The sequence below is a fragment of the Melanerpes formicivorus genome, unplaced genomic scaffold, assembly GCF_026170545.1.
Source record: "Melanerpes formicivorus ecotype bairdi unplaced genomic scaffold, bMelFor1.0.p_v2 SCAF_3, whole genome shotgun sequence".
Taxonomy (NCBI): domain Eukaryota; kingdom Metazoa; phylum Chordata; class Aves; order Piciformes; family Picidae; genus Melanerpes; species Melanerpes formicivorus.
Genome location: NW_027142355.1, coordinates 17451028 through 17466884, shown reverse-complemented (window position 1 = coordinate 17466884; position 15857 = coordinate 17451028). Strand labels below are relative to the sequence as shown.

Below are 15857 nucleotides of genomic sequence, written 5' to 3'. Positions count from 1 at the left end.
AAGTCAGTAAGGTCATACTTAGAGGGGAAGGAGGATGAGGAACAGTGTCAGTGCCTAGTAAAGCATCTATTTAAAAACTCAAAAACATCATAACTTTCCTATGTGTTACCATTCTGGTAGCACCACCCAGCAAATGTTCGTGCATGAGCATATAAAGTGGGCACTCTGTCTTTAAGTACTGATCCATCTATAGAGGATCCACATCCAGTTAATCTCAGCTCATTCTTCTCTCAGTTTGTCTGACAATTCAGGTAGCAGGTTTGGGGTTTTTTGAGTGGGTTTAAAAAGAAATTGTCCATCTGAGAGACCATGTGGATGTGATGTGAAGACATTTATTATTGTTTGTTTTCATTTACTTAAAAAAAAATAGTTAGGAACTGAGAAATTGCAAAAGTAAGATATTGCAAGGCTGTTTTGTTATATTTATATATTTGTTCTATTTAATTGCACAGAAAGTTACCTGCTTCTGCAGGTATCCTGCTTCTTTCAATTAGCATGATACACCTTCAAGGGGAAGGATTAAGGAGAATGATGTAGTAAAGGAGAATATTTCCTTATGATCCTTATATATTTGTTGGAATTGTTGTAAAACCTTCCCTGAAAACACATGGATTTGAAGGAAGAGGATAGGTAATTTCTTAGTTTTAAACACAATGCAGATTTCCAAAAGCTGAATACTGCCCATGGTCCTGCCACAAACCTATCCTCTGTGACATTTAAGTTCTTGTAGATAATTAGTAAGACTCGGGATTCTTCTAATCAGCCATCTAAAGACTACAGCCATGTAAAGACTAGAGTGAAGGACAGAAAATTTCCACTATTTTACACATTCATTTTAGGATATAATTAATTGCCTTTTGGAAATGTCTGGCCTTCTTAGTTGGCTGTAGAAAAAGCCTAGAAGAATAGCATAAATTAATGTCTGAAGTTTAGAATATCTTGTGTCAGCTAAGAATAATTCCATTATAATTGTCTTCTTAAACTTGCTATGACTTCCTTAGTACCCAGAATATGAGTTGCAGAAATAGTGAGCAATGAATGCAAATGATCAGGAATTTTGTTCCAAACACAGAAATCATTGCAAAATGTTAAATACTCTGTAAAATCAAGTCCCAGGAGTCCCAAAATCAATGGGTACTTTTATCTCACTGTCTCTATTTCAAGTTTAACACAGGAAGGATAATGACCCCACATCTCAAAGGGGTGTTTGAAACTTTTAATTGTAATATTTATGAAGCTGCAAATACACTAATGAGTCCCAGAGTATTTCCCTGTAGGAAATTAATCATTTTTCCTTCAAAGAAGGGTTTGAACAGTGTGAAAAGGTAAAGCATGAGGCAATATAATATAAAAAAAATATTGATTAGCAATTAATTATACATAAAAGTAATGGTAGAGTAGAAAATGTAAGAAAAAAGTGTCTTTTTTTTGGAGATAAAGTTCATTTAACTTGACAGAGAAGCCATTTTCTGACTATTCACATCTCGTGCTCTTATGTCTAGTACGTCTGATAATGCTTAGTAAAACAAATATTTAAATTTTCATGATGTCTGAGATTACAGAAGTACATAAATGTGTTCTATAACTTAATCAAACCTAACTACTTAAGCATGTAAAATAAATTTTAATGAATTAGTGTTCGAAACTTGTGGGGTTTTTTCACATCAAAAGTGTCCATCCATGAAATTGGTGCAGTGAGGTTCTAGCATAAAGTGGGAGAACTAATATATTTGACAGAATACCAAGTCTTCTGATGTAGAATATCACCTAAAGGCACCTAAGATGTGTGGGGGATGGGGGAAAAAAAGTTAATATTTTCCTATTTTTTTTTATGTAAACTAGGATGAATGTGCAAATTACATCCGTGTCCTTCACCGATACAACAGAACACATCTTCTTGCTTGTGGAACAGGAGCTTTTGATCCCCACTGTATTTTTATTAGAGCTGGGCATCCATCAGAGGTAAGAAATTTGTTTGATACTAGTGACTATTCTGGTCTGTATTCCAGCAAAGCCTCTATGTTTAAAAATAAATATTTACATTGAAGTGCTCCAAGTTCTTATACAAACCATGCAAGAGATATTTTCTCTGGTGGAATGTAACCATGGTTTAATTTAGGTTTGTGATTAGAGGAGCTCACTAATGATTGAAAGCATATTTTGGAGAATTGTGCAAAGAACTCAGTCATTTTCATGAGGACACATTTTCATGAAGGACACAGAGCCATTGGTGTGTGTCCAGGGGAGGGCCACAGAGATGATCCAAGGGCTGTAACAGCTCTGCTATGAGGACAGGCAGAGGGTTTTTTCATCCTAGAGAAGAGAAGAATCCATGGAGACCTTAGAGATGCTTTCCTGAAGGGATCCTGCAGGGACTTTTCATAAGGATGTCTAGCAATAGGACAAGGGGAAATGGTTTGAAGTTGAGGGAGAGCAGGTTTAGACTGGATCTTAGGAAAAACTTCTTCAGTACAAGGGTAATGAGACTCTGGAATAAGCTGCCCCATGATGTTATGGATGCCTCCTCCATGAGAGTGTTTAAGGACAGGTTGCATGAGGCCTTGGAACAGCTGAGTCTAGCTGGGAAGTGTCCCTGCCCATGGCAGGGACATTGGAGTATATGATCTCTAAGGTCCCTTCCAACCTAAGCCATCCTATGATTCATCTTAGAATGTTATTATTACTGATTTTATTATTAACTGATATAACAATTCCTAACAAAAATTCTATTAAATATTTTTAAATTTTTAACAAAAAATTTGCTTTGTTAAATTCAGCTTCCTAGTGTTGATTGTATTCCGTGTGTTGTCTGATTAATGACACTTGTAGCTGAGTGAAATAGTACTGTGGAGATCAATAAGCGCATCTCCAACTGCATCTCATAAGACCCCCAGCACAGCACTTATATTTGAAGTAATTTGAACTGCAGAAACACACCATCTTCTGAAATTAAAGAAGTAACTAAATAATAAGCAAGTTCAAAATGATGCAGTTTTTAATGTCTTCTTTACTCCTCTCATCAACACCCTGTCAGGCTTCCTGGTACAGTTTGAATGAAGCAAAGTCTATTTAGTAACACTATTAAAGAAGGTATAAGTAACAGGCTAATTAAAATAGGAAACAAGCAAACAAGCAAACAAAACAGAAGCAAAACTTATATGTAAGAATCTGTGGCCCATAATAGTCCACTGTCCTACCTTCTCTTTTTTTTATGATTCCCTTGTCAAACTGAGGTTGTAGTATTTTACCCACTCTGAAGTCAAGGGAAAATGACTATTCTTCTGTTTGTGTAGACCAATGGTAAATGTGTTTGCTACACTAATATGTAGACATGATCTCCTCAGCTCTTGCTTTTACAAACTGAAGTGAATTGAAGTGTAATTTAAAAGAGAACATTCCAGACATATTGCAGTTTGATTTTTTACATGATGTAATTCTGCTCTTGGCCAGCATTTGGTAATGTCATCATTCTTACAGCTTTATTAAGAAATTGACTCTGTGTGTGTGTGTGTGTGTATATATATATATATATATAACTTCAAGATTTTATTTCTGACATACTTTTATAATCAAAACAAACAATGATCTATCTAGTTACTCCCTTTCCATGTTTTTTCCTATTACTTCATCTCCACTCTCAGTTTGGAGAGGATTAAGGAGGAACAACATCTGTTTTCACTGACCAAAGAGAAGTGGGTGTTGGTCTATCCTTCATTAGATAGAATGTGTGACAAATTCTTGCCCTGAAAATATTTGCTCAGAAACACAGTGTCCATCTTCATGGATAAAAAGCCACCAGATAGAATGACATTCACTAAATTTTAGCAGGTTTCTCAGTTCACTGCAGCCATGGAATTAAATCTGCAATCCTAAATACTACAAAATTTCTTATTTTTTGAGGCCCTCTGCATCTACAGTTCATGTGAAACTGGCCACTAAGGTAGGTGATGTTTAAACCAGTATCAAATGTTCATAAATATGAAGTGTTGCCAAGTAAGCAAGACAATGTAGTGGAATCTTTTACCAAAGATGCTCATTACATTGTCTAACTGGACACCCATACCACTGGCTGTCTAATTGCACTGAACACCTCAAAGACCCAAATTTCTATTACATTAAAGCATTTTGTGGTTTTGGAACCTAAAGATGCATACAATTTAGGAGATATCAAAATGGTACCTACATTCTAAATTGTCAAGAAATTAATTAAATCGCAGCATAAAACAAAGATGTTGTCCTGTAAAGGGAAAAAAGAAAACATCAATCCCAATCTGAAGAAGTATTTCTTACTGAAACCATGACTTAGCTATGTGGTCCTAAGAAAATGAGAAAGCACTAACCAAGAAAGGCACAAAAAAGGTTTCCCATGCCAGCTCAAATGACAACTCAATTTCCAAAATTGGCTAACCTACCAACCTTCCAAACAGGATGAAGAACCTGTGAAACAGGACAAAGTTCCTTCCAAATCCATGCATATGGTTATGTGAGAAACTAAATTTAATTAATTTTGGCTATAATAATTACCATAATGAATCTCAGTAAGAACAGGGAAGAAAAGGCAATTCTGTTCTTCCCATTGATAGAAAAGTGACAATGGAAGTTGTATAAACAGAAACAAAGGCCAGAAGAGACCATCAGAATATTTTATGTCATCAGTCACCCACTGTATGTGTAATTTCTCTCAGATATTGAATTAAAATATTTTCAGGAAAGTATGTATTATCATTTCAAAGAACCCAGATACAGGTAACCCCTCTGTTTCTCTGGTAAACTACCCTAATATTTAATTACTTCCAAAGTTAGGAAATTGCCACTTAAAATTAAATTTATCTAACTTCAACTTCCTGTCATGTAATCCTGATATGCTTTTCATAGCAAAGTTAAGTGTCTCTCACTATCTTTCCCACATCTCTTCCGCATGTGAGTACCTATACACAAAGATCAAGCCGCCTCTTCACTTCTTTTGATAAGCTGAATAAATATAGCTCCTTAAATTCCCCTATCACAAGGATTCCACAATTGTATTTGTGTCCTTCCTGTGAACTCTCTGTGGTATTTTTACATTTTGGAAGTGCAGATGCTAGAACCAGACATGCTATTTGGTGCTGTGTATACAGGCAAGGTCACTTCCTTACCTCTGTTTGAGATTACTCTTTTCAGAGACTTAAGTGCAGAGTTCTTGGCACAGAATCACGATGAGAAATCTCTTTCAGCATTTTCTACTTGACCCAAAATTCTTCTCTGGAGCATAAACTTATCCCAATTCATACACTTAGTTAAGATATCTAATTAGCATTCTCATATGACAAGGTCTATAAAGAGATTTCTAGAGCTGTCTATCACTCAGCTGTAACAAGACACCTTGTGATGTCCAAGATCCTAAATTATGCTACTCAGCCTAATACATAAAAGTGCTCTGAACAAGCATCTGAACCTCTAGAATCTAATGTATATCAGATAGAAACTGTATTCTCTATTCCAAGATATACCACTTTGGATCCAATTGTATTAAAAACTACTTTGTTAGTTCCTGACTAAGTATTCAGAGCATTCCATATCCTGAACACACCCAAGGTTCGTACTAACCTTTTGTTTTCACTGTTTCATAGAATGGTTTGGGTTGGAAGGGGCCCTAAAAATCATCTAGTTCCAACCTCCCTGACATGGGTAAGGACACCTCGTACTACACCAGGTTAATCAAGGCCCTGTCCAACCTGTGTTTCAACACTTTGAGAGTTGAAGCCTCTGCATCTTCTCTGGGCAACCTGTTCCAGCATCTCAACACCCATAAGGTGAAAAATTTCATCCTAAGATTTAATCTAAATCAAACTAAGTCTCCACACTACAGAGACAGACAGAACTTCCTCAAGGTATCTGCTTTCCTTCTGAAATCCATTCTCAGATGAATGTAGCTAGTGTCTTCTTCATGCCCTATGCATCTGTTGCTCTATCCATCAACAAAGCCTGGACTGTAAGCTCAAACTATGTTATTATATGCTTCCTTTTTAATTACTTTTTTTTCATTATTTTTCTCCCCAGTTGTCATGACAGCATTCATTAGATGAGAGGACTTTTATTTGGTATTTGCTCTGATGTTACTCTCAATCTCAGCAGAAGTTTAGTTTCTGAAAATTCAGGAAATGTGAGTCTTGGCTAGAAATATTCTGTGTAAAGACTTTGCATTTCCCTACAGAAACCCCTTCAGTGTTGTAAATAATTTTTTTTACTGTCTTCAGCTCCTCTTTCACCTGTTCATGTGACTATATCTCCATACACAGCTATTCAAACATTTTAATTCTAAAGATCCTTTATGTGTTCCCTGAGACTTCCATATATGCTAACTATAACACTAGTGCAATGTAATAATAATTGATTTTTCCAATGGTCCTATCCTATGCTGTAGGACCCTAATGAACTTATGTGTCCATTTTAAAGCCATGTAAAGGTGTGTCTCCTAAAATTCTGACCAATTCAATCATTTCTACTTAAACATTCTGAACTGCCAAGGATAAATTACTGTGATTTCTGTCTGCAGGGTGGCTGGGGCTTTGTCTTTTTTTTCTTCTTTTTTTTTTTTTTTTCTGTTTCCAGAGTGTTTCACACACATTAAATCTGGGAACTGTATTATTTCTGTCACTTTAGGCCAGATATTTTGACACAAGTCACAAATAGATAATCCTTTATCAAACTCAGACAGCAGTCTGACATAACTCCAGATTTTAAAAGAACACTTTTCAGATTTGAGCCAAATATGTCTTAATCATTTAACTGTGGAATAAAATGCATAGACCTAAAAAATGCATATGAATTTTTAGGGAGGATTTAATGGCTATAATATTTTATGCACTCTCATCCCGTAGGATGATTGATCTTTGCAGTATCTCACTGGATAGTAAAGAGGATTGAAAACAGATCCTTAGAAGAAATACTACCCTACAGATAATCTTAATTATGTCACATAGCAGAGACCTGACTATTTCAACCAGTTATTTGAGAATTCTGTTCCTAGTATTGTATCACCATATGACCACAAAAATAAAGTTGAGTGAATGTGGAAGGTGTAATTCAAAGTTGTTAATCATCTGAAAACAAGCAGATAGATTTTTTAATTTTTTTTTTTTTTTTTTCTGCCAGGGATTTTAGATCTCTTAGAAAATCAGTGTTTGGGTTTTAAAAAGAGGATATTACATCATGAAATGGAAAATTCTTTCACTGTTGGAGAATCTTTGTGTTATTCTTCCATATATCTGCATGTCTGTGTTATACTAACTTAAAAAGGCCTGTAGGTTGTAATAGGAATTGAAGATAATTATAAGTATTTGGAGCAGGGGTTCCTTAATATAAACTGTGTTATATTGATTCATTTTCTATTTGGTTTAGATTGTTAATTTCTTGAACGAATTTGCAGGATTTATATAGATAGGTATTTGTCTAATATTTGAAACTATATTTATCAGATACTGCAGGTTTTGAATGTCTCCATGGAAGCAGACTCCACACCATCTCTTGGCAGCCTGTTCCAGGGCTGTCACCCTCATGGTGAAAAAGCTTTTCCTCATGTTCATGTAGAACTTCCTATGCTCCAGCCTGCATCTGTTCCCTCTTGACCTATCATTGCACATGACTGAGAAGAGCCTGGCTCTGTCCTCCCAACACTTGCCCTACACATCTTTATAAACATGGATTGGGTCACCCCTTAGACTCTGCTTCTCCAAGTTAAAGAGACCCAGATCCTCAGCCTTTCCTCACAAGGGAGATGTTCCACTGCCTTCATCATCTTTGTGGCTCTGCACTGAACTCTTTCAAGGTCCCCTTATAGAAAATAAAATTATTTTTTTTCTGATAGAAGTAATATTGCCAGGAAGCTCAGCAAAAGACTCTATGTTTTTAAGTCCCTGATTTACTGAAAAGATGCAGCCTTTGTATTAATATTGAGAATAGGCTTAGGTATAGGAATAGGATTAGAAATTGAAATAAGCGTTTCTACTCCTGATTAGGAATAGAAATAAGCGTATGTTTTAATTAATCACACACCTAAATGTGTTGAGCCAGAAGAAAGCAGCATTTGATGTTAGACAAAGTAATTTTCTGCAACAAAAGTTGAATGAAGCCTTCCAATTTTCATGGCCTTGATTGACCTTTTCTTTCATTATTATTCATAGCCCACATTATACTTCATTGTTGAAAATTATCAATTCATATGCTGTTAATTACAAAATGCTTGATGCCCTTGCAGTTATCTTCTATCTTTTTTAAAACAACCTCATTATTTTAGTATTAGTCAAAAGTGTATTATGTTTCCTGAGTCATAGGTATCATAAATAAAAGCCAGAACCTCGTTTCTTTTCTCAAACTACATGTAAAAATTTGTAATTTCACTCCCTGCCCTCCATACATGTTTTTGTATAATTTTTACCCTAACCAAAGTAAAGTGCCCACAAAATAAGTTGCAGTGTTGATTTTTTCTGTTGGATAATCTGTGAGGAAACTGCTAGTTTTCTTCTGACATTTCTCAAGGGATTCCAGTGGCACAAACAGCAAGAAGGGTTAGAATTATGGTATTAACCTTCAAAGCTGATTATTAATGTGTAACGCTTACTTCATGTAAACTGGCATCCTGTGGAAGCTGACATATCTGACAGCTGATCTTCAGTTACTTGCCTCAGTGATGGAATAACTTACTGCAACCATGGAATATTTGGTATTTGCTCTGATGTTACTCTCACAATCTCAGCAGAAGTTGTCCTAAAAGCATACCAAGGTGGAAAACTAAGGTGGAAAATCTCTCTTGGAGGAGTCATTGCTTACATTTTTGGTGACTTTTCAGTCACTTATATGCATTTTCAAGCATTTATGAGATACAGATCCTGTTTTATATCAAAACTGGTGAGATCTACTAAAAATTTCTCCAAATTTCACCAAAATTCAAATTTTTGTCTACCTTCAGTGTTAGTATGATACTATATATCTAAGCTACTATTCTATCTCAGAAATTCCAGCTGTTAAGAATGTAGATAATCATCAAATGATAGAAAGGCATAGATTAGAAGGGACCTTAGAGATCATCTCCAACCTTGCCACTATGGGCAGGGGCTCCTCTCAACTAGACTGGGATGTTCAAGGATACTATGCGTACTGATTGACATTTTCATTTTATGGTCATACAGTTTGCTTTTAAACAAATTCATATAATGAATTTAAACAAGATGGATTTATTTTTACCATTGATTTCATTCTGATTCTCAGGAGAATTGTTAAGACCATTAGTATTTTCACTGTGATACTGTAATTTGGTGAACAGTGAAAAACAAATCCTTCCACACCATCTGGAAGGCTCCATAATGACCAAGTATCCCTGGTGTAATACTCAGTGGCATTTTACTAGGGGAAGACTTGAATATAAGGTGTGGTCTATGAGGTCCTGATGGGATCATGTTTAGTCCCATAGGACAAAAAAAATAAATCTCAGATTCTGTTCCTAGTGTAGGATGAAATATTACCACAAACTACAAACTGTGAAGTATGGATAGTAAAACTTCTTCAAGTATTGTTTCAAAATAATTTTCTTTTCACATCTTATCACTATATCTAAGTACATTTTTTTTCATAATCAGTTTTAATTTTATTACATTTTCCTTTCATAGACAACTTCCTTTTCATTTTACTGTGGGGAAAATTGAACAAAGGCTAGAAAAAAAATACTTAATATTAACTCTTCATTTCTCTCTCCACATACTTCTATGTGTTTCTCTATTTTTTTGTTGTTGTTGCTGTTTTAATCAAACTAATTCATTGACAAATAATTTAATTGACATCCCAGGACAGAAATATTTTCCTGAGTATCTTTATTTTTAATACCTAGTTGGAGAATAAATAATATCAGACAATCAAATTCTTTTTAGAAATAGTTTATGCAATTATGATTCCCCAGTCCTTTTCCACAATTTCAGAAGTTTTCTTCTTTCCCTTCCTAAGTTCAAATTGCACTATTGACCCAAAAATGTTATGAGATTTAATTTTGAAAAAATACCTGGTATGTGATGTTTGAAATGTATGGAATGGGGCTCAGATTTCCACACACAGAGAAATATTTCATCATTGTTTGACATTTGCCCAACAGCAGAGCAGGAATAGTTTCAACTGATGTGTAAATGAAGCTGATATAGCAGAAAATATTCTTGCACCATTACTCTCTACCCAGGAAGATTATTTTCTACTTCATCAGCTTTAACATCAGACCAATACATAAACTTCTGGAGAGGTGAGATTCTGAATGTCTCTTGTTATCTTGTGAGTTTTAGGTCTGTTACTTAAGGTTTGTATGATTGGTTGTTTTGGTGGGTTTTGTTTGTTTGGTTTGGTTTGGTTTTGTTGGGGGGGGGGGGGGGGGGGGGTGGGCAGGGAGTAGCTTTTTCATATCAAGTAGACATGAAAGAGGTATTTTCTCCAGAACTGCATTCTGGGTTACATTCCATTTTAATAGAATCTATTTAACTAATGGGAAGGCTACTTTTTGAAAAGAAGTTGTAGCAAAATGCCTGTATTATTTAGACAGATAGTCTTGGCTCATCTAGAGATTAAGGAGTGAATAATGCTTTGAAGGAGAGTTGCTTATGAGAAGCTCAGAATTAACTGTTTTAAATTAAACACATAGAAATATTCAATTATTCATGAATGAATGGGAACTAACAGCTCTACAACTTTCACACTTTCCATATATATTTTTTTTCTTTATGTCTATTTAAAAATAAATATTTTTTGCTATCATTATTACTATCTTACCAGTTTTCCACCCTAGACAATGGTCAATGTCTCTTCTGTTTCTTTACTCCTTGTTTTAAATATTTTCTCTTTTTGATCAGAGCAACCTGAAGGGAACATTAGTTTTGCTTTGAGAGCAATTGCACGTGCTTGGGGGTAGGATGGGTGAACACAGGTGAGCAATCTGATGGACGCTGGGGAATGCAGTATTGCAGAAAGCAGACATGTCATCAGGTTTCTATATCTCCCAACAGGAAAACCTCCTAGGGACTGAGCTGTGTATGCTACAGACTCAAAATTGCACAAACTTAACCGACAGCATTAAAAAAAACTGATATAATGTCATAAGGTGAAGTAAAAAAGGACTATATATACTTAAATAAGTACTATCAGAACACTATTTTATCCCATCTGGACATATTGAGCATGTTCTTTGTGAATACTGAGTTACTGTACCAAATACCTGAAAAATAAAGTCTAATGAAAACTGATTTTTATGGTTAAGAAGCCTCTTGGACCTCTTAGAGAATGTTTGCTGTAAGGGAAATATTCAGGCAAATTCTCTTACAAATTCTAGGGACTTTGGGTTCATGTAACATGTAATTTTATGCCTTGCAAAATGTTTGTCTTAGTATTTTAGAAATGTGAACACAAGATTAATTTACTGAACATGTAGGTTGCATTTATCCAGGATGTTGATATTATCTGCATTATAGCAGACTTTTGATTGAAACACACAGAACTGGTACTACTGACTATCAAAATGTTTACTCATCACACTTGGTGGCTAGATGGAATATCTTTATGAAGGCTTCATAGTTTTCTCTGTATTTGCCCATTTTGCTTTTGTTGGTTTTTCCCCCACTCTCATCCCTCTGCTTTGTGGCAACTTTTTTTATATTTATGTAAATTTTTACAATATTGTACTCTCAGTAGATATTTTAATCAGATATTAATGGGATCTTTTGACAAAGTTGGGACAAAAGTAGCATTGCAAATTAAAATTTAAATTCTAAATTCCTTCTCAACCTTTAGAATCTTACACAGACATTTAAACTAAGTTGACAGTATTCTTGTTATATTCTGTTAAATGCACTGCAGAGATCACATCTGCTCTGCAAACCATAATTGGAGTTTCATTCCTAGAAATACTTCTATGAAGAAGATATATAAACATCTCAAAGCTACTAAAAGAAGATAACACAGCGTGATATATTTAACAACTACTGGAAAAAAATGTTTAAAGAGGGAAAACACATTCCATGGCCAGATATCTATTTAATGTTTAAATAATTTGGAGAAAAGATAGAGGAATCTTTACTCCCTACTCCCACAGAATGAAATAAGTCAAATTTTAGATCATATTTTACTGAAGCATTTTTGGGCAGTGTACACACAGATGTGATTTGTAGAAACCAAGAGAATTTTTACTAGTATATGTACGAGGAACCTTAATTGTGTTTTCTTCCTAATGAAGTCAATCCTTTTCAAAGGTTTAACAAAGCTAAGCTTATCTCTCAGGACTGCTTTTCTTTGCCTGTAGGGTTTACACTGTTTTCAATGGTATTTTATTGTGTTTTTTGTTTTTTGTAAGGATCATCTGTTTAAACTGGAATCGCACAAATTTGAGAGAGGACGAGGAAGGTGCCCTTTTGACCCCAGTTCTTCCTTCACCTCCATCTTAATTGGTAATGATATTTATGTCACAAGCTTCGTGGTTTTGTCAGTCTGTCATTTTGAGCCTTTCTTCAGCATTCCAAAGTGCTGTCAGTCTTCCACTGCAACTTTTCACATCAGACTTAATCCTCACGGTGCTGTTCACATTAATATTACATCCCAGGCAGCATTAACTCCAGCAACGGAGTCTCTCTGAACTGAATGGATGTTATTTGACACATGCCACCCTGAAGAAGTAATTGATTGCTGTGTAATTTTGGAAACAACAATTTCTTACTTTTCTTCAAAAACAGCAGTATGTCTAGCTTAGACTTTTTCACCACTGAGATAAACACATAAAGTTTACTATTTCTCATCTACTGAGGTGTAATTTGAGTAACAACCACTTTGTAAAAATGTGACTTTAACTGTTTCTGTACAAAACATGCATTTTTAATATGAGTTACTGGTTTTGAGAACAAAATAAATATAATTTTTTTAGGGCTACTTTTTAATGAAACTTTCCAAAACTGATGAGTCTCTGTTAGGAGAGTTGATCTTATACTTTCCAGTTATAAAAACCAGAATTCAGTCTAAGTCCTGCAGTGTCAGAAAGCTGTGTTGAGACAGTGCTCCTCTATGGTAAGTACACCATTGTAGAGCTGAGACCTTTGAAGTTACTGCATAACAAATCTTTTTTATTTTTTCTCTATAATGTTTTCCTGAAAACATTTTGTGAGACCAGGCAAACACAATCTTGTCAATATTATAGTACATTGACTAAAAATAGTCTGAAACAGCAGATAAAGGATGAAACACAGTGAATTCTGGTTTTAGGAAACATAAAAAAGATGAAAACAGAGCATTCAAAAGGAATGGTTGGTAAAAGAAACAGTGAGAAACAAATGGATAAAGATCAAATTTTTAACTTTTCATGGATAAAAAATGTTAGAGGATTTTAAGGCTCTTTGATATTTACATTTTACTTCATACCTGAAGTATTGATCATCAGTGACAAATACATTTTTAGATGTTAGGTGTATTTATTTATTTACACTAATAAATAGCTTACAGGATGAATCTTCACCAGTAATGCCCAATCTTTCCAATTTGAGCAATTCATCAAAATAGCATTCTTTCTCATTAAAAGAATAAAAGAACGAAAGAAATTTAAAAGAAAAGAGAAAGCTCAAATTCTTAAGAGTTAATGGGTTAAGAAGTCACGAAAGAATCAGAAAAAAGTGCAATATTTTGACTGACCTTATAAAATCCATGAAACCCAGATTGTTATGCTTTTCTTCCACCTTTATTTCTAAATTGTTTCTACAGTTTTTAACAGATTCCAGTCTTAGCTCAGCCTGGGAAAAAAGACTTATCACATGGAATTTGCTGTAGGCCTGAAACCTCATGGTCTATTACTGAAGTCCTTCTCAACCTTTCCTCAGACAGAACTAAGTTAATAAATTAACTTGATCATGTTCCCGCTGTGAGTTCAATGTGAATTTTATTGCTTAAATAGAAGCCAGATTGTCCCACTGAGAACTTCAAGACTTATGGCTAGTCCTTGCTTTTCTGGCCTATTCATTAGGTTACCCGGATGATGGGAGGTCCTATGTATCTTTACAGTTTTATTTGAAGGAGAAGACCATTAAATAAGGCCTTCCCTGACAAATGCTGATCAGTCTTGCACATCCATTCACAAAGACTTAGAAAATCGACCTCACAAAGCTAACAGTTCGGTATTGTGGCAAGATTAGCAAGAGAAATAATGCATTTTTGTCAATTCACAGATAAAGCACCAAGACCCAAAAGATACAAAAAACTTTCAAGACCCATCTGGATATGTTCCTGTGTGACCTGTGCTAGATTTTGAGGTCCCTCTCTGTCAGGGAGTTTGTACTCATGATGTTTGGAGGTCCTTCCAACCCTTAACATCCTGTGATCCTGTGAAAACTAATATGACTTAGGAAATAGTTTAGAGTTAGTTTTTCTAGGCCTCCATTGTGAATTCTATAATTTCAAGTGAACATAGAATGGTATTCTAAAAGTATAACAAAATTCTTCCAAGAGTTTATTATTTTATTTGTGCTTTTGTATTTTCAATATGCTTCTGCCTCCTCAACTTACATTAATACAATAGCCTGCACCAGCATGGCTATTGATTAACAGTGAGGCTTAGACTAACAAGGAAACTTTATTTACCTCCAATAAAAGATTAAAAGCATTTAAAATCTTGATCTTGAAAGATCATTTGCACCATCACTAATTAGAACCAGACTTAGCTAGAGTGATTAAGAAACAAAGAAAATCTTTTTGGATGCCTATTTCTAATGAATTCTCCCATCTGCTTTCAATAGCCAAAATGCTTTTAATATCAGATCATGCGCACTGATTAACTCAGCTCCATCACACTAGCCCTTGAAAGCTGAGAAATACTTTTATGGCTATGTTTTGTTACCTGCAATATATCAATAGCAAGTATGGGAAAAAAGCTAAACTACATTTGAATGTATTTTTCTTCCCATGGTATCCATGCCAATAATACTTTCAGGTTTTACTGTTTTAAAACAGCTTCATGCATTTGCATCTTTTACTCTAGACAATGAACCAACTAAATAATTTTTCTCTCAAAATGGAAGACTGAATACTTGAGTAACAGAAAGTACAAATATACAGAGGAAGTTTATCAACTAAGCCATTCTTTGGGCTCTTTTAGGTTTTTCCTACTGTGAAAAGTATCACTTGCTAAAGATGTAGATTGGTATTCTGATTTTAGTTGTCATGTGAGTAATAAGTGGGTGACAGTCAAAGAAAGACGTGAAAAGTTCTGCTTATCTTCTACTCATTACATTCTACTCCTTTATTCATAACAGAGCTAGGCCACTTAGTACAAAGTGATATAAAGAAGATTTAACAGAAAAAGCACTATAAGCACTATTGATGAATTAAAGCTCATGTGTTTATGACTTTCCAGTTCAAAGCAGGTACAAAAATATGCCAATAACAAATTAAGTGTAACATACTTCCAAGGTGGAAGCAGCCTATTTATAAAAAAGCTTTCCTATATTGTGGTTTTTTTTTTTAATTAAATCATATGATTTTAAATTAAATCTCTTTAAGAGTTGCCATCTAGAAATCCTTGGATTTAGAGAAAAAAGTTTATATTTAGTTTTGTTAATAACTTGCTCTCAGAAAAAAAAAAAATATAGTGGTTCAAATTGAACTTTGATGCATTTATTAGCTTGAAACATATGCTAGCTAGTAATTATATGTGTAGCTCTTGAGTCAACACAGGTTTTTGAGGTCCATGGGACTTCATTTGTTCATTTGCTAAAGTAATAAAAGAAAAAAAGTTCCTGTTCAAATTCTAGCAGATTTAATCAAGTTATATTTTAGCAATTAATTTATCAAAAACATTTGAAGCTGAGGTTAGACTGGGA

At 34.6% G+C, this 15857-nt stretch overlaps 1 protein-coding gene across 2 annotated transcripts in view; it reads left to right on the top strand.

The window, feature by feature from the left end:
• Positions 1 to 15857, top strand: part of SEMA3E (semaphorin 3E) — a 123173-nt gene that overhangs the window by 67966 nt on the left and 39350 nt on the right. For both annotated transcript variants that reach the window (XM_068167869.1, XM_068167859.1), the window contains 2 exons: positions 1843 to 1962; positions 12356 to 12449. In XM_068167869.1, the coding sequence (XP_068023970.1) occupies positions 1843 to 1962; positions 12356 to 12449 (214 nt within the window). The remainder of the gene's footprint in view (positions 1 to 1842; positions 1963 to 12355; positions 12450 to 15857) is intronic.